The sequence below is a fragment of the Pan troglodytes genome, chromosome 5 (assembly GCF_028858775.2).
Source record: "Pan troglodytes isolate AG18354 chromosome 5, NHGRI_mPanTro3-v2.0_pri, whole genome shotgun sequence".
In the NCBI taxonomy this organism is placed as follows: Eukaryota; Metazoa; Chordata; class Mammalia; order Primates; family Hominidae; genus Pan; species Pan troglodytes.
The window spans coordinates 116,929,450-116,953,136 of NC_072403.2; the positions used below are offsets into that span (position 1 = coordinate 116,929,450).

At 35.3% G+C, this 23,687-nt stretch overlaps 1 protein-coding gene across 4 annotated transcripts in view; it reads left to right on the plus strand.

Annotated features, from left to right (window-relative positions):
• Positions 1-23,687, plus strand: part of LIN28B (lin-28 homolog B) — a 142,327-nt gene that overhangs the window by 77,404 nt on the left and 41,236 nt on the right. For all 4 annotated transcript variants that reach the window (XM_009451721.3, XM_001143220.5, XM_009451723.5 and 1 more), the window contains one exon: positions 7,434-7,618. In XM_009451721.3, the coding sequence (XP_009449996.1) occupies positions 7,434-7,618 (185 nt within the window). The remainder of the gene's footprint in view (positions 1-7,433; positions 7,619-23,687) is intronic.

Below are 23,687 nucleotides of genomic sequence, written 5' to 3' on the forward strand. Positions count from 1 at the left end.
CGCACAAGTATATGGTACCATTAGCTCAGTTTGGACTGCTGTCTTCAATCTCCATTAGAATCTCACTCTCTCTCCATGCACTCAAAAATACACCTCACGTGTAAAGCTTCTATAATGCTTCTGTATGGTATAGACCCCTCCTTTGTATTATTCATTTCATAATTTTTCTTTCTGTTTCTCTATTTTATGTATTCCCTTTCCCTGGAAATCAAGTTAAAGTTAAATATTTGTCTTTTTGAATTCATCCTCTGTATTTCTCATTTGTTTTTGTGTTTGTCTCATGTATTTGCTTCCTTCCTTTCTTCCTTCCTCACCTCCCATATCATCCCCTCCCCTTCCATTTTCTAATCTTTCACTTCTAAGCCACTTAGTCATTTCAGAATTTTCTGAGAGTGCTTTTTAAATTCTCTGGTTGTTTAAAATCTTTTATTGATGTCTCAAATAGCTCTGGATATACTAAATAGATGGTGTATAAAATTTCTTTTGTTCTCTCATTTATGTTGGTCTTTCTTTTCTTTTCTTTTTTTTTTTTTTTTTTTTTTGAGTTGGAGTTTCACTCTTGTTGCCCAGTCTGGAGTGCAGTGGCACAACCTCAGCCCACTGCAACCTCCGCCTCCCGGGTTCAAGTGATTCTCCTGCCTCAGCTTCCCTAGTAGCTGGGATTATAAGTGCCCGCCACCACACCCAGCTAATTTTTTTGTATTTTTAGTAGAGATGGGGTTTCACTATGTTGGCCAGGCTGGTCTTGAACTCCTGACCTTAGGCAATCCAGCTGCCTCAGCCTCCCAAAATGCTGGGATTACAGGCGTGAGCCACCGCGCCCATCTGGTCTTTCTTAATTATGCTGTATGTTTTATGATTCTTGGTTGACCCTTCAGATACATGAATGAGGGATAGGAATGATTTAAGGTCCAGTGGGTAGAGAGCCAGTTTTTACACCAGTGGTCTTCTCATTGTCAGAATGAATAGGGGTGTATGCACAGGATCCAATATTTTACCGCTTGCCTGGATATTTCCTTCAGTCTCTTTAGAGAAGGGCCTCATATTATTTGCCTTAAGGCCATGTTTGCCTGTTTTCACATGTGTAGGTAGGAATGGTATGTGAGAATGAAATGGGAATCTGGTCCTTACACAAACCTTTCATTAACCTCCCTGTTTTCAAGCCCATTGCTCGTTCTTACCCTTCATCATACATGTGTGTAAGCAGAGTTTCTCCGGGTTCTATTAGGAATCTTGGTTCCTACTTCTGCTGCAGCTCCTTCTGTTAATTTTCTTGGGTGTGACTCCTTCAACTCAGTTATCAGTCAGCACTCAAACTTCTAGAAATTTATTGAATTTGGTTTTCTGCTGATGCATCTCTCATTCTCTTCTTTATTGTGAATCTTTCTTTTTACTAGTTTGTCATTTTGATGGCTTTTAAAGAGTAACGTGAAGCACCTCACTTGGTCTGTTTAGCCTGCCATCTTGAACTGGAAGTCAGTTTATGCCTCCTAGAGAAAAAAATACTCTGATTTCTAAGGAGAATCAGTTATTAAACTGTAGCCACTTCCCAATCTAGTTGGAGAGAAAAAGCCTGTGTCAAGAGAGATGAATAAGCCATTACTATCTGGAGCCCTGGGTAAAAATAATTGGCAAATAAACGATAGCATTCATACTATTTTCAGTTGACTCCTTATTCCTGTTATTCTTTTTTTTTTTTTTTGAGAATGGGTCTTGCTCTGTTGCCCAAGTTGGAGTGCAGTGGCGTAATCGTGGGTAGGTGCAACCTTGACCACGGTTCAAGCAATTCTTCCACCTTAGCCTTCCAAAATGTTGGGATTACAGGCATCAGCCACTGCACCTGGCCCCTGTTAATGTTATTTAAAAATCCTTTTTAAATGGTTTGTTGGGAAGAGGAAAGCAAATACAGCAAGGATTTTTTTTTTTTTTTCCTGAGTCAGGGTCTCTGTCACCCAGGCTGTTACAGAAAACAGCATGAAGTGCAGTATTGAGACCTCAGCTCACTGCAGCCTCCCTAGTAGCTGGGACCTCAAGTGTGTGCCACCATGCCCAGCTAATTTTTTGTATTTTTTTGTAGAGATGGGGTTTTGCCATGTTGCACAGGCTGGCCTAGAACTCCTGAGCTCAAGCAGTCTACCTCCCTCGGCCTCCCAAAGTGCTGGGATTACAGGCATGAACCACTGCACCCAGGCTGAAAGCCAATATTTTTATAATTCTTAAATAAATATGTGCCAGAATGAATTTTAAAAATTGAATTCTCATCATCCACCTCCCTCCCAACCCCTCACCCTTCTGAGTCTCTATTGTCTATCATTCCACTCTTTTTTTTTTTTTTTTTTTGAGACGAAGTCTCGCTGTGTTGCCCAGGCTGGAGTGCAGTGGCGGGATCTCGGCTCACTGCAAGCTACTCCTCCCGGGTTCACGCCATTCTCTTGCCTCAGCTTCCCGAGTAGCTGGGACTACAGACGCCCACCACCACGCCCGGCTAATTTTTTTTTGTATTTTTAGTAGAAACGGGGTTTCACTGTGTTAGCCAGGATGGTCTTGATTTCCTGACCTCGTAATCCGCCCACCTCGGCCTCCCAAAGTGCTGGGATTACAAGCGTGAGCCACCGCGCCTGGCCTATCATTGCACTCTTTACATCCATGCGTACAAATTTTTTAGCATCCACTTATTAGTGAGAACATGTGATATTTGACTTTCTGTGCCTGGCTTTTTTCACTTAAGATAATGACCTGCAGTCCGTTAATATTGCTGCAGAAGACATGATTTTGTTCTTTTTCACGGTGGAATAATATCCATTGTGTATATATATACACCACATTTTCTTTATCCACTCATCCATTGATAAATAGTTTGATTCCATGTCTGCTATTGTGAATAGGGCTGTGCAAAACATACAAGTGTGGTTATCTTTGATATATTGATTTCTTTTCCTTTGGGTCAATACCCAGTAGTGGGATTGCTAAATCGAATAGTAATTCCATTTTTAGTTCTTTGGTAAATCTTCATGCTGTTTTCTATAAAGGTTGTACTAATTTGCATTCCTACCAACAGTGTATAAGAGTTCTCTTTTTCCCCACATCCTTGCTAACATCTTTTTAATAATAGCCATTCTGACTGTGGTAAGATGATATTTCATTGTGGTTTTCTGATGATTAGTGATGTGACGTTGAACATTTTTCATACACCTGTTGGCCATTTGTATGTCTTATTTGCAAAATGTCTATTCATGTTCTTTGCTCACTATTTTTTGTTGTTGTTTGAGTTCCTTGTATATTCTGGATATTAATCTACCTGTCAGATAACTAATTTGCAAATATTTTCTCCCATTCCGCAGGGTGTCTGTTCACTCTGTTGATTATTTCTTTTGCTGTGAAGAAGGAGGCTTTTTAGTTTAAGTCTTTTTTGTCTATTTTTGCCTTGCTGTTGAGGTCTTACCAAGTAAGATTTTAATAGAAAGCCATGACTAGGAGAGTACATCCCCAACTGGAATAAGATAGAATACAGAAATGAGAAAATATTCAGAGAAATATAAGTTATCCAGTTTTACTAATGGAGGGATTGTGTTTTAGAGTAATGGGAAATGAAGTGGAAAATGTAAGTAAGGTAAGATTATGAAGGATCTCACCTACAACCTAAGAGCAGAATTGTAGATTTTTGAGACAAGGGACTTAACAGGCTAAGATTTATTGAGAGAGAATGTGCAGGTATGGAAGATGATGTAGAGTAATGAGCAGTTGTGATGCTGAGATGCCAGTGAAGAAACTATTACACTTATCTTGGTAGAAGATAGTGTAAACTTTCCCTTTGCCTTCTGAAGATTCACTAAAAATTACTGACAAGAGGCAGATTAATAGGAGAAAAGGCTTACAAGTTTATTTGATCATAGTTTTACCGTGACACAGGAGCCTCCAGAATGATGATTCAAAAATTCAGGGGAAATTGTACATTTTTAGGCATATGTTTAACAAAGTATAGACAGCTGTAAAGAAATATAATTGGACAAAAAGATTATGTATGATCTAATGCTAACAGACTGAGTAGGGAAACCCAGCAAGGTCTGTCTGTCTAGATTTTTCTTGGCCTCTCTGAGCATGCATTCCTGCCTTTTGGGTATGGGCAGGATCTTCTCTGATTGGAGGTTTTACTGACTCAGAGTCAAACAAGGTAGGTCAGTTTTTGCACAGAAAGGTCCGGGTGGGGATGGAATTAGAGTAATGTTTTTAGGTTTTATGGCTGGCTTTGGGGAAAAGGGGTTCTGGTTCTGTAACCTACCTTGGAGAAGAGGGATTCCAGTTTCTATGGCTAGCCTTGCGGGGAAATGAGACTGAGAAACAGGAAGACTGGAGAAGGTCAGAGAAAAACTTCTGCTTCTAAAGTTTTCTTTTTTGTTGTATTGTTTTCTGAATCCCAGCAATAGTTAAGACCTGAAGTAGGGTGATAGCAATCCAATGAAGTGGATGGGGCAGATGAGAGAGGAGAGATAGGAAGCAAAAATAAACAAGATTCCATAAACGGTTTGGGTAAAAGTAAGCATTGGAACCAGTGTAATTGGAAAAATGGAGAAACCTTCAATAAAAATTGGCAAGTTAAGGGGATAAGTTGATTTTTGGGGGAACAAATACAGGGAGCTAATTCCTTACCTTTCAACAATCTTTTCCACCTATGTAGCAGCTATTTTGGTCTAATAGCAAAGACAGAGTATTCTGTGTGAATTCTTGTCTTTTTCTTGCAAAGCCATTATAGTTTCTTATGGATATATATATATAATATATATTATATATATATATATTTTTGCCAAGTATTATGAAACTAAATTGCCTTATGGACTAATTTGGGGAGGGGGACATATATGATAGAACTTTTTAAAGTATTCTTTCAGAATATCATGAAGAACAGCTAGAATTTATTAGTTTGTAAGAGCTGGAATTTTACTTTAGATTTGGAAAAGCAGTTCACTTATAAGATACCTATCAAAAATCATAATAATGGAAAATTAAATTAAGTGAAAGTATACCAGCTTAATTGAGTTCACTAGGAACTATGCACCAACTCCTACAAAAGTGCACTAAGAGCTATGAGGAGATAAGTGATAGAGTTTTGTTCGTTTGTTTGGTTGTTTTTTTTTGAGACAGGGTTTCCACTCCATTGCCCAGGCTGGAGTGCAGTGACATGATCTCGATCTCCGTTCACTGCAACCTCCGCCTCCCAGGTTCAACTGATTCTTCTGCCTCAGCCTCCCAAGTAGCTGGGATTACAGGCGAGTGCCACCACGCCCGGCTAATTTTTTGTATTTTTTTAGTAGAGACGGGGTTTTGCCACGTTGGCCAGGCTGGTCTTGAACTCCTGACCTCAGGTGATCTGCCCGCCTTGGCCTCCCAAAGTGCTGGGATTACAGGCGTGAGCTACCGCGCTTAGCCCAGTGATAGAGTTTTTGTTGCCAAAACAAAACATATGAACATATGATAGCTCTAATAAAAAATGCTGTTTCTTTGTTCTCATAATTTCAGTAGCTGAACTATGCTCCATTTCATCTGTGAAAGAGAAATAATCTGTACCTTCTTGAGTGGAGAGGGAGAAAGGAAATGAAAGCAAAATAACTATTTATAATTAGTGAGGAGAAAGCTTAGGAAAAAATGAGAAGATGCTTTAGAAATGTTAAAATAGCTTTAATAATAATACTTTATTATTTTAAAGAATGTAGGCAGTTGTGATTTTTTTTCCCCCAACATTTCATCAGAGAGCAGAAAAGGTGCTGCCAAATTGCAGACTTCCACATGAAAGATTTCACTATGTCAGGTGACCTGCACTAGAAGCAGGTTAATAACCCTGTTTTCATGGGCTGTCTTGCTTTCTTTCACAATGAATGGTCTCCTTTTGCAATGAATTTTTGAAGTTTTGTTTTTATTTATTCTATGTAATAATTTGGCTACATGTAATTATTTAGCTGCCTTTAGAGTCATGGACTTGGAGAATTGAAGATTTTCTGGTCCAATATTTCTCTAAGTATGTTCGTCATCTGTACTTAAAGAAGGGGCTCTGGGATCAATTAGGTCAGGAAACTGCTGAGTTAAAAAAGATTTTTAGTTTTGTGGGAGTTGGGGAGGTGAGAACATTCCTGAGACTTTAATATGCTAATATGAGTCTCTCGCAGAGAAACAACATACAGTGTTTTACAAACTTACTTGACCACAAAACCTTTTTCTCGTGGTCTTGTTGTCACTCAGAACTCAAATCTTTTGAATTTACAAATGAACAGAAACGACAGCAAATGGCTTATTCAAAGCAATATAGCAGTTTATTTAAAGAACTGGACTTGAACTAAGGACTTCTACCATCATGTTTTATTTCTGTTGCCCCACCAATTCAGGAGAGTCTTTAAAAACTACATGATATTCTAAATTAGATCTGTAAAATGTACACAGAGGGGTTTGAAAAAATAAATAAAACTACTGATTGAATTATTTTTAGTATATTTTGAACTGGCACATTGACTTTGATGAAAAGAGGATTGAAAGAGCCAAATAATATTTGAAACCAAAATCAACAATTTTGTAATTGGTGAACATTGTTATTTTTACAAAAAATCAGCTATCTTTCAAATATGAAATCTGATTTCCTTTCAAATTATAAAAAGCTCAAACGATGCAGTAATGTATATACCAGAAAACTTTGCTACCTTTCTAGAATGGGACTGGAGAAAACGACTCTAGTGTCTGTTGTTTCAGACCACATCTCTATATAATAAACATATATCTTTTAAAAACTTTAGCTGGACTCTGCATGTGCCTGTTATCTCAGCTACCCAGAAGGCTGAGGCTAGAAAATCCCAGAAGTTCAAGACCAGCTTGGGCAACATAGTGAGTCCCATATCAAAAATAAATAAACAAAATTAAAATTTTACATAGATAGCATTATGGTAGACACAGTTCTTTAACTCTTTTTTTTTTAACTCAACAATATGACATGCTTATCTTTCTACATTAGAACATGTAGAACTAATAAAACTTCTCTTAATGGCTTAATAATGTTATATGGTGCTATTATATTAATAACTTATTTAATCAGTTTCCCATTGATAGATGTTCAGATAGATGTAATTATTTTTTACCAATCAGTGCTGTGGTATCTTTTTGAGCCTTTGTGTATGTCTGTAGTAGAATTATTAATTGTGGAATTGCTGGGACAAAGAATATGCACATTTTAATTTTTCTAAGTATTGCCAAATTGCCTTAAAATTTTTTTTCTCCCACTGCCAGTATTGCAAAAAGAAACTTTAAAATGGTATATGTTTCACTGAACTTAAGACTTTATACTTTTGTAATGCATGACAGAGTATCTTTCTTTGTTAAAATTATAGAGATAATTTATAAAGCAATGATAATTTTGATCTCTCTTTTTCTCCCCCACCCTCTTCTGCTCTTTACAGAGCAAACTATTCATGGAAGGATTTAGAAGCCTAAAAGAAGGAGAACCAGTGGAATTCACATTTAAAAAATCTTCCAAAGGCCTTGAGTCAATACGGGTAACAGGACCTGGTGGGAGCCCCTGTTTAGGAAGTGAAAGAAGACCCAAAGGGAAGACACTACAGAAAAGAAAACCAAAGGGAGATAGGTAATCATTTTTACTTTGTTAATTTATCAGTTTATTGTGTTTGGAAAGGATTTCTGAAAATGTTTTCATCTTACTGCATTTCATATTGTCTAGCCAAAGGAAACCACCATCATGTAGAATATATTAAATATCAGAAATATAGGCTATCTTGCAGTTTGAATTATCTGCAGAATGTACTGAACTGAGCCTTCAGCATTAAGCACTGAATAGTTCCTTGACCACCTTTTCCACCAGACTGTTCTGAGACCCCAGTTGAGGAGTTGAAGTTCCCAATAGATAGAGGTGCCCCTTTTTACACCCAGAATTTGCCAAACACCTCACCTCTTTTTTCAAATGAAAATGTACCTATTGTTTTGTCTGTTTTTGAAAGACAGCTCACGTATAGAAAGTCCAAATAATATAAAAACCGTAAAGAGGAAAAAATCACTTGAAATCCTAGAGGTGGGAATTATAATATATATGGTATTTTGAAACTTGTAATTTTTTTCACCTAATAGTATATTATAGAATATTTCATGTCAATTGTTATCACTTCATAAATTTTACTATTTGAATGTACCAAAATATAATTTAAAGAATAATATGTGAGTGGATATTTAGGCTACCTCATGTATTTTGAATTGATCAATAACACCACTGTGGGAACTCTTAGATGTACATTTTTGAAAAGTTGTCTGATTATATCTTTAGGGTAAATACTTAATAGTGAAAATCTGGATCAAAAAAATACGTATTTTAAAAATTTCAATACCTAGTTCTAAACTACTCTCCAGAAATGATTAGCGGGCCAGTATGTAACACCTCTGAAAGTGAGACAGCTCATTGAATGTTGTCTTTTTTTAATCTTTTCCAGTTACATAGGTTAGAGATGTAGCTCATTGTTTGTTTGTGGTTTTTTTCACATTATTTGATTACTTTGGAGGTTGAATATATTTTATATGTTTTCATTTTTTTCTTCTAAGAATTGTACATTTCTTGTCCATTGACCATTTTCTATTGAGATGTTCGTTTGTTATTATTGATTTCTAAGTTCTCTTGATATATTTAGGATATGAATCTTTTTTCTCAAATAAAAAATAAGAAATTTTTTTAGCTTGTAAAATATATTTTATCTTTAATGATAGTATTTAAAAAGTATTTTGAAGTTTTGAATTTTTTACAGACAAGTCTGTGACTCTCCTTGATGTTACCTGACTTTATTTCATTTTCCAAACTACAAAATTAAAAATATACTATATTCATTTATGTTTTTAGTATTATTATTATTATTTTTTTTAATAATAAAAGAGGTTTAATTGGCTTACGGTTCTGCAGGCTGTACAGGAAGCATGGAAGCATCAGATTCTAGGGAGGCCTCAGGAATATTACAATCATGGTGGAAGGCGAAGGGAACGCAGGAACATATTACATGGCTGGAGCAGGAGAAAGTAGGGGGAAGTGCTACACACTTTTAAACAAGCAGATATTATGCACACTCACTCACTATTACAAAAGCAGCACTGAGAGGATGGTGCTAAAGCATTCATGAGGGACCACACCCAAGATCCAGTCACCTCCCACCAGGCCCCACCTCCAGCACTGGAGATTAAGTTTCCACGTAAGATTTGGGTGGGGACACAGATCCAAACCATATCATGTAGTTTAGCATTTTACATTTAAGTCTCGTCTATTTTGGGTTAATTTTTGTGAAGGGCATAAAATCTGTGTCTAGATAAATTTTTTTGCATGTGGATGTCCAGTTGTTACAGCACTAGTTGTTCCAGCATCACATCTTTTTTCCATTGTATATTTTCTCCATCATATTTTTTATCCAACTTATTGTAGACAGATAAGCAAAACAATGTTTCTTCAAATGTTTAAACAAATGTCAGTGTAGTCAGTTGACTATACTGATCTGGGTCTATTTCTGGGCTCGCTATTCTGTTCCATTGATTTACTTGTCTCTTCTTTTGCTGATACCACACTGTTTTGATTTTAGTATTATTTTAGTTAATTTATATTTTACACTTAAGTATCTCTTCTCTTTATAATCTAATTTGCTTTTGAAGAAAGGACTGTAAAGGTCTAGGTTTTCTTTTCTCTCCAAATTGGTAACCAGTTATCTCTGTAGCACTTGTCGCCTATTTCATATTTTCCTATTGGTTTGAAAAGCTATCCAGTGAAACAATAAATTCCATTTTCATTGACATTTTTAGGAGCTCATTTTGTACAAAAGAAAGTCCATGAATGTGTGTGAAAGTTTAATGATACACTTAGCTATTAAAGTGGTTTTCTGCTCCCATGGAGATAATACCTGCATACATACTTAAATACGTACAAGTAAAGCAAAGTAAAATAAAACAGCCGTTTATTTTTCCATGTCTTTTAGATAAAATCTTTAACAAAGTAGTTCTAGAATGCTTTACATTCCAATTCTGGGTTGGAATCAGTATGTGAGGGAGAATAGTGGAGGTTGAGATTTGAAGAGTAAGATGGCAGGACATTTTTTCATATTGGATCTTGTCAACCATTTTAAGGACTTTGATTCTGGAGAAAATAGGAAGTCATTGGGAAATTTTAGGTTGAAAAGTAACATGATCTGATTTACTCAGAGTATCATTCTGGCAGCTGCAATGACAGCACAATGTGGAGAGGCAAGGATAGAAGCTGAAAGACCACTAAAGAAGAAGTTCCAATAATACAGAAAAGAGGTAGTGGTGGTTTGGACAAGGGTAGTAGCAGTAGAAGTGGTGAACAAAAATTCTGATATGTTTTGAAGGAAGAGACCATAGAATTTACTGATGGATTGATTAGATTTGGACTATCAGAGGAAAAGAGTCCAGGGTGATCCAAGGTTTTTTGGCCTATACAACAGGAAAGATGAAGGGACTATTTATCAAGATGGGGAAACCTACAGAAGGAGCCTGAAATCAAAAGTATAGTTTCAGACATTTAATTAGAGATACATAATGCACATCCAAGTGAAGATGTATATTAGGCAGATGGATGCACTATATGGAGTTCCAGCACTGGAGTTAAAAAATTGGCAACATTTAGCAAAAAGATGATATTTACAGCCACAAGAGGAAATAAGATCACCATCACAGCGAGTATACATAGGTAAGAAGAGGACTAAGCCCTGGGGCACTCTAGCATTTAAGAGTCAAGAAGAGGGAGGAACAGCAAAGGGCACTAAGTAAGAAGGTGGGAAATAGGAGGGAAAGTCAGAGAAAGAAAATATTTCAAGAAAGGGTATCAGGTATGTTAAATGGTGCTGATGGTGAAATGATCAAGTAAGATAACCATTGAAACTTGACCGCTTAGCAACACGGAAGTCATTATTGAGGTCTGAGGTTGACAAGAACGGGCTGAGTGGACTGGTGGGGGTGAAAGCCTTCGTGGGTTGTGTTCAATACAGAGAATGAAAACAGAGGAAGCAGAGACAGCAAGTTTAGACAATCTTTTGAGAAGTGTTTCTATAATAAATGGGAGGAGAGAAACAAAGCAGTGGCTAAATGGAAGAAATTATAGCATGTTTATATGTTCATAGGAATGGTCTAGTGCAAAGGAAAGATTGAACATGCAGGAGAGAGGAGAACGATTACTGGAGTGATTTCCTTGAGTGGGTGACAGTATTGGGATTTAAAGCACAACTGGGGGAGCTGATCATGTGAGTACAGAAGGTTCATTCTTACAAACCTGGAGGAAAGGCGTAGCTTATGGGCACAGATGCAGGTGGTAGATAGATATGAAGGTAGGATAAGGCGAGATTTCTCTTTTTTATGCTGGTTTTTTTTTCTTTGAATTTGAAGCACGGTCATCAACTGAGAGTGATGGTAGAAGAGTAGGTTTGGAAATTTAACAAGAAAGACGTATAAAATAGAAGAATGAACACATTATGGAAAAGAGGTAGAATTTCAGGCTGTGCCAAAGACCCACATAAGAATAGTGGGTACGAATTTAAAGTCAGTTAATGTGATTGTGTTTTTTCTCCAGCCATTGTTGACTTCATGGCTACAGCTGTAAAACAGTCATTAAAATGATTTAACTAGAGTTGAGGTTTTTCCTAGTTGAGAATGACAAAGGGCACTGGAGATGTATGCAGGGCAGCAAATGTAATGATGGATGATAGAATATAAACTGTATAAAGAGTGAAGACATTGAAAAGGTGGTAAGTAAACACATGGGGTGTGGGTTGCAGTGGAGTCAAAGAATTATAGTTGGGGTACTGATCTGGCAAGGTACGAGGTGGTGGTGGTCAGAAGTGAATAACTGTTCCAACTCCTTACTCTTACTGTGTGTCTTATTGTAATTAAAGCTTTGACACACTTAATATCTAATAATTTCCAACTTTCTATTAAGCTAAGGGTGTCCATAATTTTTGTCACTAGGATTAGCAATTCCAGTTTTCCATGTGCTGCTTGTTTTTACAAAATGGTGTAGAGACAACATACAATAAAATATTCAATAAGCGTAGAGACTCCTGCATAGAAACTGACACCATGAGAAAACAAGATTTGACAGTGTGGTAGCAAGAAATGGATCTTTGTCAGCTGATGGCTGGAACAGTTACCAAGGCATGATTTGCTCCCCAAATGTTTAAAAAACTTCAAAGATCTTTGATAACTTTCTTGATTTCTTTCATGGTTATTTCCTGAGACAGTTTTAGTAATGAGAATAAAATTGTGCTTTGATCCAGATTTTATGTTTATTAGTACAATTATGTGAAGCAGCCTTGAAAATCTTATAAAATATTTGATTCTCTAGTTATTTCCTATTGCTATTTTTTCTTGATAAGATAATGTATTGTATTTCAAAGAACAGGCTCTTGAATTAATTTCTTTCTTTCTTTCTTTCTTTTTTTTTTTTTTTGGAGACAGAGTTTGCTCTTGTCGCCCAGTCTGGAGTGCAATGGCCTGATCTAGGCTCACTGCAACCACTGCCTCCTGGGTTCAAGCAATTCTCCTGCCTCAGCCTCCCGAGTAGCCGGGACTACAGGTGTGCACCACTGTGCCTGGCTAATTTTGTATTTTTAATAGAGATGGATTTTCACCATGTTGGTCAGGCTGGTCTCGAATCCCGGACCTCAGGTGATTCGCCTGCCTCAGCCTCCCAAAGATTACAGGCGTGAGCTACTGCACCCTGCCTCTTGGATTAATTTCTGTTATACTGTTTTTCCCCTAATACTTCCTGTGATTATTTTTATTTCCTTCTATTTTATTTTATTTTGACTTTTATTATGAAAATTTTTAGAATACAAAAAGGTAGGAAAAATTAGGTATGGCCGCCAAACATGTATGCCCACCTTACATATTTAAAGTGGCTTCTTTTTCCTTTTTTAATAAGCATTTTGTGGGGAGATATTTTGACTATGTAAATATCCCATTCACCATCAAACTTTTAAATTTTCATTTATTATATTAGTCTGAACCATGGATTTCTGCATTTTTCTGAAAGTTATAATCTGTAACCACCATTATTTATTTTACTGCTCAAATTTCCCAGATTTGACCAGTAGGAGCCCCTTCAGGCTGGTTTCTGTGTCCTTTTGATGGGTCCTCATCATTTTTTGAGTACTTTCTTACTGGTATAAGATACTTTCATACTGACCTTATGGCCTACAAAATGTTTAAAATAATGATATTAAATAATTGATTTGGTCTGCTGATGTACCAGAAAGCTAGAATTCCAGTTAATTTATATTAAATTTGGAAGTAAGCATTGGTATATTTCTGTATATAAATATATACATAATATTAAATTGTCGTATAGTAAAATTGACCTTTTTTCTTTTTTTTCTTTTTTTTTTTGAAACGGAGTCTGGCTCTGTCGCCCAGGCTGGAGTGCAGTGGCGCAGTCTTGGCTCACTGCAAGCTCTGCCTCCCAGGTTCACACCATTCTCCTGCCTCAGCCTCCCGAGTAGCCGGGACCACAGGCACCCGCCACCACACGTCGCTAATTTTTTATATTTTTTTAGTAGAGACGGAGTTTCACCGTGTTAGCCAGGATGGTCTCAATCTCCTGACCTCGTGATCCGCCCGCCTTGGCCTCCCAAAGTGAAAATTGAATTTTTTTCTTTTGGTATTCAGTTAGATGAATTTTAACACACATATACATTCCTGTAGTCAGTACCATCATCCAGATTCAGAAAGTTTATTACCCCCAAAAATCTCCCTCTATCTATAATGGTTACCCCTTCCCCACCTATAACCCCTGGCAGCCTCTGACCTATTCTCTTTCACTGTAGTTTTGTGTTTTTGTGAATGACATGTAAGTGGAATCATACAGTGTGTAACATTTTGAAATTGCATTTTTTCACTCAGCATAATAATCTTTGAAATTCATCCAAGCTGTTGAGTGTATCAGTAGTTCACTTTTTTGCTGAATAGTATTCCATTTTATAGCTATAACACTGTTTACTTATTAATCTATTGAAGGGCATTTGAGTGGTGTCCAGTTGTGACAATTATGAATAGAACAGCCATAAACATTTATGCACAAGTGTGTGAAGATTCGTTTTCAGTTTTGGAGTGGGATTGCTGCATAATAAGGTCATATATGTATGTTTAACTTTATAAAAAACTGCCAAATTGTTTTCCAGAGTAATTATTTTTCTTTTGCATTCCCACCACTGGTATGTGAGAGTTCGAACTGCCACCTATCTTTGCCAGCATTTGGTATTGCCAATTTTTAAAAATTTTGGCCCCATGTGGTGGCTCACACCTTTAACACCAACACTTTGGGAGGCCGAGGCCAGTGAATTGCTTGAGCCCAGAAGTTTGAACCTAGCCTGGGCAACATGGAGAAACCCTGTCATTGCAAAAAGTAAAAAAATTAGCTGGGCATGGTGGTACATCCCTGTTGTCCCAGCTACTTGTACTGAGATGGGAGGATCACTTGAGCCTGAGAGGTCAAAGATGCAGTGGGCCGTGATCAGTCTACTGCACTCTAGCCAGGGTGACAGCAAGACCCTGCCTCAAAAAAAAAAAAAATTTTTTTTAACCATTCTGTTAGGCGTGTGGTGATATCTCATCATGGTTTTAATTTTCATTTCCTTAATAGCTACTGATATTAAGCATCTTTATATGTATTTTTGTGTCACCCTCATATACTCTTTGACAAACTGTTTCTTCATATCTTTTGCCCATTTTTTACTGGGTTGTGTGTTTTCTTATTGCACTTCAAGAGCTCTTTGTGTAAGTTTTTTTTGCCAGATACATGATTTGCAGATATTTTCTCCCTGACTGTGGCTTGTCGTTTCAATCTCTTAAATATCTTTTCTAGAACAAAAGTTTTTAATTTGAATGAAGATGATTTATCAATCTTTACATTTTCTGTTTACATCAATGATCCATTTAGAGTTAGTTTTTATATAAAGTGTAAGGCCTAGGTAGAGGTTCATTTCTGCTATGTGTAATATGAATTGTTCAAACATCGTTTATTGAAAAGAATATCCTTTTTCTTGAAATGTTTTCAGATTAGAAAGTTTAGTTTCTGTCATTTTTGGTTAAAAATTGAAATTTCAAAGTTTTGATTACATGGTATTAATATGTTTAACAAATTCCAAATATGATTTCATCACTTGAGAACTTATTTGTTCAATTCTAATGTTTATATATAAGGTAGAATCATATTTTGTGAAGAGTTACTCCCTGTGGCAAAAAAAATGTAAAATAATTTTGAAGATTCCACTTTAATTATTAGTAGACTGTTTATAAAAGAAAATGGGATTATTTTATTCTCTCTTAAAATTCTGCTTAATTTAGCGTCCACTTACAACTCTCTAGTTACTCAAGGTAGTAAATATTGTGTTGTTTTATTTTAAATCCTCCACATTTGAAAAGTTTTCTTAACATTTCAAACGAAATAATTTTGATTTGGTTTTTCTATTTAGTTTTTCTTAAGTTCATTACAAAAAGAGTAAAGAAATTTAACGAGTCTATACAGCTGTCTTTATAATAAAGTGAAGATTGTTAATAAAAAATTAAGAAATGTTATATTTCTTCTATAAAACTAGCCTATACTTGGGACTTTTTGTTCTCTTTAAAAACATGATTTACTATGAAGAAAAAGAGTGAGTGACTTCCAACATAATGAAATTATGGGTGAGGGTGGTAGAATTATTTTCTTTGCCACAGTTGATTTCTATTATTTATATGAAATAATCATGTCAGCCTGTAGTACATAATTAAATATATAATATAATTTTCGTTTATATTAACAGATATGTTAAATATGTAAAAAGGATTTAGACTAAAATGGTCTGGAAATCTTTTTTATATATAGTTTAAATGTTTTTACTCCTTAATACTTGGTGAATAAAAATGTGTATAATTTTAAAGAACACAAAGTGCATGGATATGTAGTGTATATGTTGGTTGTATACATATAGCTTTGTAATTTTTAACTGTTCGTGGTTTCTTTTTTTACCTCCTTTTTAAATTCCGATTTTTTTAGAGTAGTGACTGTCTTTTTTGTTCTTCTTAACCTTCCACATATTTTGACCTAACCACATATTCCAAGAAGTGTCATTCATAATACTGCAGTGTTGACTTGAATTTTTAAAAATAACTTAGAAAATAATACATGCTGCTGCTTTTATTTCATTTTGTTCAATATTTAGTTTTTATAACTACGTTAGTATGAGTAAGCTTTTTGATTTTCTACATGAGTTAAAGTGGTAATATATTTTGTTTAGAAAGAAGGCTAATAGACTGTTTAAAAAAAGATGTTTGATGTTACTACTTTTGGCTTGGAAGCTTGGGGAATTTCTTTAGTTTGATCATATTGGAAGAATTTGTTAACTTATCATTTTTAAGATGCTACTTATTTAGATTTAAAAATTGATTGTGAAATTTAACATTCCTTGTAGTCAGTACTAAAATGGTACATCATGGTGTATTTATCATTTATGATCAGAAAGACCAAGATGAACAGAAACAGAAACCAATTATGTCTGATTTATTCTTAGCTCACATGAATTAACTTGCCTTTTTAAAAAAGAAAGTGGAGATGTGTGATAGTAAAGTTATTTTTGTAGAGCCATAATTTTGTGGCCTCAAATTCTTTAAATTTGCAAGAAAGTTTTAGAAGCCATTAGGTTTTTGTTTTTGGGATTACGAAAATCAGTGTAGGCTTCCTTATTGAGGTGCTGTAAATTCACATTTCTTTATTAAACAGAAAAATATTTATTTATTGCCCTCATTCAGTTTTAGAGCAAGTAAGCTGAAAACTAACTAGTGGTAATTCTGCCCCACTCCCACCCACCTCTACAGCAATATTAACCTCTTCCACTCATTATCTCAGTGGTATAATTTGACATTTTTCCAGGTACTTTATGCTTGGGAAATCTAGTATTATATTTTTGAAATCTCCATAGCGTTCCTGAAAACAGAAAAAAACCCATGTTTAGGTTTATGGTGTCATTTTATTAAAGAATATCTGTTTTACTTTTAAAATTCTGTCAATGATTTTATTTTTTATGTGTATTATATCCCAGATTCTGTTCGCAAAATAAAAATAAAAATGCTTTTTAGATGATAGAGATGTTTGAAATGTAGATCAACAAATACCAATAAATAACTGTTTCACCCTGATACTTGTGTGATTAGATTTAGGAATTTGCTGTTTAGTAGGTTCCTATTGTGGCAGAGAAATCTTTCAGGCATGAATTGATAGTCTAGATCCTTTGAGGTCTGTCTATTCTGACCTATGACCCCTATTCTTACAAGGTCAACATCTGAGGGCAGGAGATTAAGGCAGTTTAAAGACCAGAATGGTAAATGGAATGGAAAAATTAGCCAGCACATTTTGGTTGCAAAACATCAAAGTCATCAAATAGTTTGCTTATTTTAAACCTGGCTTATGGTTATAACAAGCTAATTTTATTGTGTTTGTTGGAATCAGAAAAGTTTAATCACTATAGTTTACTTCAAGGTACTATTTATAGAATAATAAATTTTAGCTGCATAATACAAATTAAGTTCACATAGCTTACCCTCAAAATATCAGGAAATGTAAAAATAGTTTGTCACAATATCAATACATTTTAGTCTTGTGTGCATTTGTATGCTTAATTTAAACTTAAATTGGGAAAATATTTACTTCAGCTTTTACTATGAAATATTTAATTTATCAACACTTGCATAAAATATATACATATGGTAATATGAAGTGACTGAGGATTTAGTTGTAATTATACAATGTTGACTTTTGGGAAAAAAATAGTTTTAAAAGATGGAGGTAGAAAGTAAAAGAAGGTAAATTGATTAGGGAGAGACAATTTGTTCATTTTTCTCCTTTGCCTTTTTGAGACTGCTCTTTTAAATTTTGTCTTTCCCCTTTAAAATGTTCCTTATATCTTTTACTTGTATGCTTTTTTTCATTGTAATTCCGAACTATAGATCAGTTGATATCCCTTCTTAGTTTCTATATTTTGGTCCCTGTAAGAAATTCCCCACAACTCTTTATTTTACATTTGTTTGTATCCTGGACAGCTGTGAATTTGCATCTTGTACTTCCTACTAATGACTGGCAGAGGCTCGAGTTAAATAACTAAACTATTGCATCCAAATTTTCAGTCATCCATATGGTGACTAAGGAAATTAGTAAAACCAGTAGAATACCCAAGTCTTCTTAATTCTTCTGTATTTTTAATTCTATCCCAAGTTTCTTTATTATAGCCTAATTTTAGGATGGTTATCCAAGTCCTTTCTTCTTGTGATTATTTGGCCAGGGATCTCTTAATGAGGCAATTATAGTTGTTTCCTTCATTCACATTATCTTAGCAGATGCTCTCCCTGCTGTGACCTCTGTTCAGACTGGGCAGACAATGTGCCATTCTCATCACCCTCTGCCAGACATTGTGTGGAGCTGAGCTTCATTTGGCGCTGCATAGGTCTCCCAAGATGCCTTATTGGAATGGTCAGAAGCCAAGTGGCAAATAATCAGAATTTTAGGTTGATTTTCTGATTGCTGATTATAATAAATAATAAAATAATGCCTATAGAAAAAAAGTTCCAGAAGCAACTCTAATAATAGTTCAAGTAGAAATTATGGATTTAAGAAGTAACTTAGCTTTCTTGCTTTAGACTGTGGCCTTGGTGAAATTAGTTCATATATTTACTGTATGATTTCGGTACAAGGGTATTGTAATAATTTGGTAGTATTTTAGAAATTTGATATCCTTTCTAAAAAGGAAATTAATTTAGCCTCTAATATTAAGTATGTAGATGTTTAAATGAACATTATTATATTGTTCAGAGTATCACTTGTAAATTTTAACGTCACTTAAATTTTAAAAATTATGCTTAAATGTCTTAAATATAAATTATCATGATTTATATCTGCTAACTATGACATCCAATCTGTTCCTGTGTGAACAGAGTAAGAGCTGATCAAGATGAAGACTGATCAACAGAAAATTTTGTTACTTGCACTGCTGAATCCTTCCACTGAATTTGTTACTTGCACTGCTGAATCCTTCCACTGAAATACTAGTTCTGCATCCCAAACCCCAGTAACAATCTAGGGGAATCACAAAGTTTTCAGCAGTCTCCAGCTAGACTTTTTAAATTCTACATAATAAGGATATGCAAGTCAAATTCTGTTCTGATAAATTTGAAGAGTTTATATAAAGATTCTTCCAAATTCACATTGGCATTTTAATTTTTGAAATTTGGTTAAAATAACAGATTAAGAGCTACAACTTTTCTCTCCTCCCCTCACCTCTCCTCCCCTCTCCTCTCCCTCCTCCCCCTCCTCCCCGCTCCCTTCCCCTCTCTTTTTTTTTTTGAGACAGGGTCTCACTCTGTCACCCAGGCTGCAGTGCAGTGGTGCAGTCTTGACTCACTGCAACCTCCACCTCTCAAGTTCAGGTGATCCTTTCACCTCAGCCTCCCAAGCAGCTGGGACTACACATGTGCACCACCACACCCTAATTTTTGTATTTTTTTTTAGAGACTGGGTTTTGCCACGTTGCCCAGGCTGGTCTCAAACTCCTGACCTCAAGTGATCCGCCTGCCTCGGCCTCCCAAAGTGCTGGGATTACAGACGTGAGCTACTGCGCCCGGCCAAGAGTTACAACTTGAACTGTTCTCATAAAGAGATGTTTCTTTTTTTTGGAATAATAGGATTACCTTATTTATATTAAATTTATTTTGTATATATATGGTCCTGGGAAAATTGTCTATCTGTAGAGAAAGAGTAAGATTGGACCCCTACCTTATACCATTTTTAAAGACATAAGGGAAAGCTTTACAACAATATTAGAAGGAAATACAGGATAATATTCCTGTGATCTTAGGTTTGGGAAAGATCTTTTTAAAAGAAGGTACAAAGAGTACAAACCATAAGGGATAAGATTAATAAAATTGACTGCTCTAAAATTTAAACTTCTACCAGGCAAAGGTTTCAGTCAGACAGATAAAACCACTCAAAGTATCTGTAGAAATTAGGGATTTAGACCTTATACGTTATGTGGGAGTTGCAGGGCAATGGAAGAGTCAGTGTTTTAGAGAAATAGTCATTAACCAGTCTTCAGAAGCACTGGGCTGGGGGGTACGAATCAGAGCTTTCAGGGAATTCCAAAAAGCCAGGCACATGTGACTATGAAAAGGGAACTGGAAGAGGGAGTCTCTGGAGAGGCCTGTGGAAACTGCTGCCTCCGAGTGGACCAGTGGCAGGCTGGTGTTGGTCAGCAGGGCCAACAGTTGGGAAAACAAGCTGAGCACAGAGCACCAGAGAGAGAACAGCTGGGACCTGCTGGGCAGGTCTGTGTCTGTTACCAAGTCTGGCCAGGTCCAAGAATAATGACTTCTTCACTTCCAAATCTTGTACAAGTTTCTCTTTTGGTTGACTCTACCTCAGAACCATCCAGAGAAGGAGATTTCTGTGAAATACAGGTGCTAGCCGTAACCAAACTGACATTTCAATCTAGCATCATTAATATAAACAAAGTTAGAGTGGGAAAAGATATTTCCAATGCATGTAATTGATAAATAATTAATATCCAAAAAGCACTACAAATCAAAAAGAAAAAACAAAGCCTGACAGAAATGAACAAATAGTAATTCATAAAGAAAAATATTCACTGAAAAACTGTGTGGCATTACTAACCTAAATGAGACATCATTTCACTCATGTTGAATAGCAGAAATTTCAAAGTCTGACAGTACCAAGCATTGTGAAGAACGTTCCACAATACTGATGCTGATAGGATTCTTGACACTACCACTTCATAGAGCAATTTGGCAATATCTGGTGGAAGATTGTTCATATCTTTTTACTCCACTTCTGGGTAGATTTTTCATGGCAGTGTTTTTCAAACTGTGGGTTGGGGCCCACTGGTGGCTTTGAGATCTATTTGATGGGTTATGACCAGTATTATTAATTTTAAAAAATTAGATAGAATAAAAATCATCAGAGCACTTTGCATGTAGTAAGAGTAACTTGTTTCATAAACTTTTGAGTTGTGGTGTGTGTATTTGTGCGAGTTCCGAATCAAGATTGAAAATGTTTTCTCAATGTGGGTCATTTTCACACAAAGAGAATTATGCAAAAATGTTACTTAGAGCATTGTTTGTAGTAACAAAAAACTAGAAACCTAAATGTCTGTCAATGAGAATTTTTAAATTATAGTATATTCTTAGGATGATATGGCAGTTAAAGTGAACATATTAGAGGTACATCTCAAGGATAACTCCTTTTTTAAAAACCCTACTGTATTGTTGAATAAAAATGTAAGTTGCACAGAGTGTGTGAAATTTACTCCATCTATATTAATTTTTTAAAACCATCAAATGATATTATGTATTATGTATGGATACTTACATGTGTGGCAAAAATGTGAAAACATGATAAACCCTAAATTCATGAGAGTACTTACTCTTAAGAGGCAGAGAAGAGAATGGGATTGTGGGAGTATGCAGATTATATTTAACCATTTGTTCAAGTTATTTTGAAACCTTCAGTAGGGTATTCATATATAATAGATTCCACACCTTATGCTATTTATTTTTTGGTATTGTAGTTTTTGATGCTATTTTGAATGAATTTTTTTTCTTCAGTTTTAACTGGTTCTTGCCTACTGTAGAGAAAAGCTGTGTAAAGATTTAGGGGAAAGTTTTGTCTCTTCTCCAAGAGTTGTACCTATTCTTTTCTTTTCTTAGGAATACACTCAAACTTCCTAAGCAGTGTTGAATGATGCTGATGACAGCAAGCATTTTGTCTTCCAATTTAATGAAAATAGCTTTAATATTTCAAGTTTAGTCTGATGTTTGCTATTGTTTTTCAGTAAATAATCATGTTTAAATTGCTTTCTTTTTCTCCTCGTTTACTCAGAGTTTTTACTGTGGATGGCTGCTAAATTATTATATCAAAAATGTTTTCAGCATCTCTCGACATAATTAAGTAATTTTCTACTCTAGTATATTGATAAAGTGAGTTACATCTATAGATTTTATGAAGTTAAAGCATTCTTACATTCCTGTATGGAAGTGGGACCCTTTTTAGTCATTATTTGCTTATTCAGTTTCATCATATTTATCAGTCATACATAACTAGGACTTTTTGTGTACTTTCCTCTTTAAGTTTTATTAAATTTATTAAGATTATTCTAGTCTCATGAATTAGTGAGTTTTCTGTCTCTGTATTGCTGTATAGTTTAACATAATACGAATTTAAGTAGTAGTCTCCTCTCAAGTGATAAATAATAGATTTCTTCTTTCATGGGAAAAACATCACAACTTGTGTTTATATTTATTTACTATATACCTTTTATTTTTATGTTTTATAATGTATACTAGTATATACCTGATATTATAAATACACACAAATACACATTGTATGTATATTTGTGTGTATTTACATATAATGGGGTAGGTGTTCAAAAAAAATTCTTACTAATAAGTGTGCATGATCAAAATAATTTAGAGCCCACAACTTTAAAAGGTAATAGAACTAAGCTATAAACACCAAAGCCCTTCGCATTTTGTAGTTAAAAAAATTGTCCAGAGTTTTCTCATATCTATTAGAGTTTTCTGTTTCCTTTTCAATCGGATTTGGTATATTTTACTAAGAAATTATTTACTTCCATTAGATTTTCTAATTTGTGCCAAAAATTGAAAGAAGATTTTCTTATTCTTTAAATTTCCTCCTTATATGCAATTGGATTTTTTATTTATTTATTTTATTTTTTTATTTTTTGAGACAAGTTCTCTCACTCTGGTTGCCCAGGCTGGAGCACAGTGGTGGAATCTTGGCTCACTGCAGCCTCGACCTCCTGGGCTCAGGTGATTCTCCCACCTTAGCCTCATGAGCAGCTTGGATTACAGGCACACACCAACACAACCAATAATTTTTTTTTTTTAGTAGAGACAGGGTTTCACCATGTTGCCCAGGCTATTCTTGAACTCCTGGGCTCAAGCAATCCTCCCGCCTCAGCCTCCCAGAGTGCTGGGATTACAGGTGTGAGCCACCACACCTAGCCTGAAATTGGATTTTAGTAATTCCTAACATTTTAGGTTTTCATTTTCTTTTTTTCTCATTTAGGTATCTCGCGAATTTACCTTTTCAAATAATTACCTTTTATTTTATCTACAATTTTGCCTGTTTTTTGTTTCTTTCAGATCTCACTTGTATAATGTCTTCTTTGTTAATTTTGTTATATTTTTCTTTCTATTTTCATAAGTTGGATGCTTAATTTATCTTCAGTCTTTATTTTTATAGGTACTATGGATTTCAGACCATAAATATTCTTTTAGGAAAAACTTAATTGTTTTGCACAGGTTTCAGTATGAAGTTCTAGGTTTTTTTTGTTATTTTCTAGATAATTTGATACTTAGTCTTGAATTTCACTGTGCTGGCTACTCTGAAATCCAGTGCTGTTAAAGGGTTGTTGTTTATCATCTGACTGGAGGTATAGTGGTCATAAGTGTTTCCGGTGCAAGTTACACAAATGAACTCATCATGGCTGAAGGTAGTTGTTCTCAATGTCATTTTTGGACCAGCATTAGCATCACATGGGATCTTGCTTAAAATGCACACTCTAAGGCCTGACCCTAGACTTAACCTGGGGTGTTGAGCTCAGCCA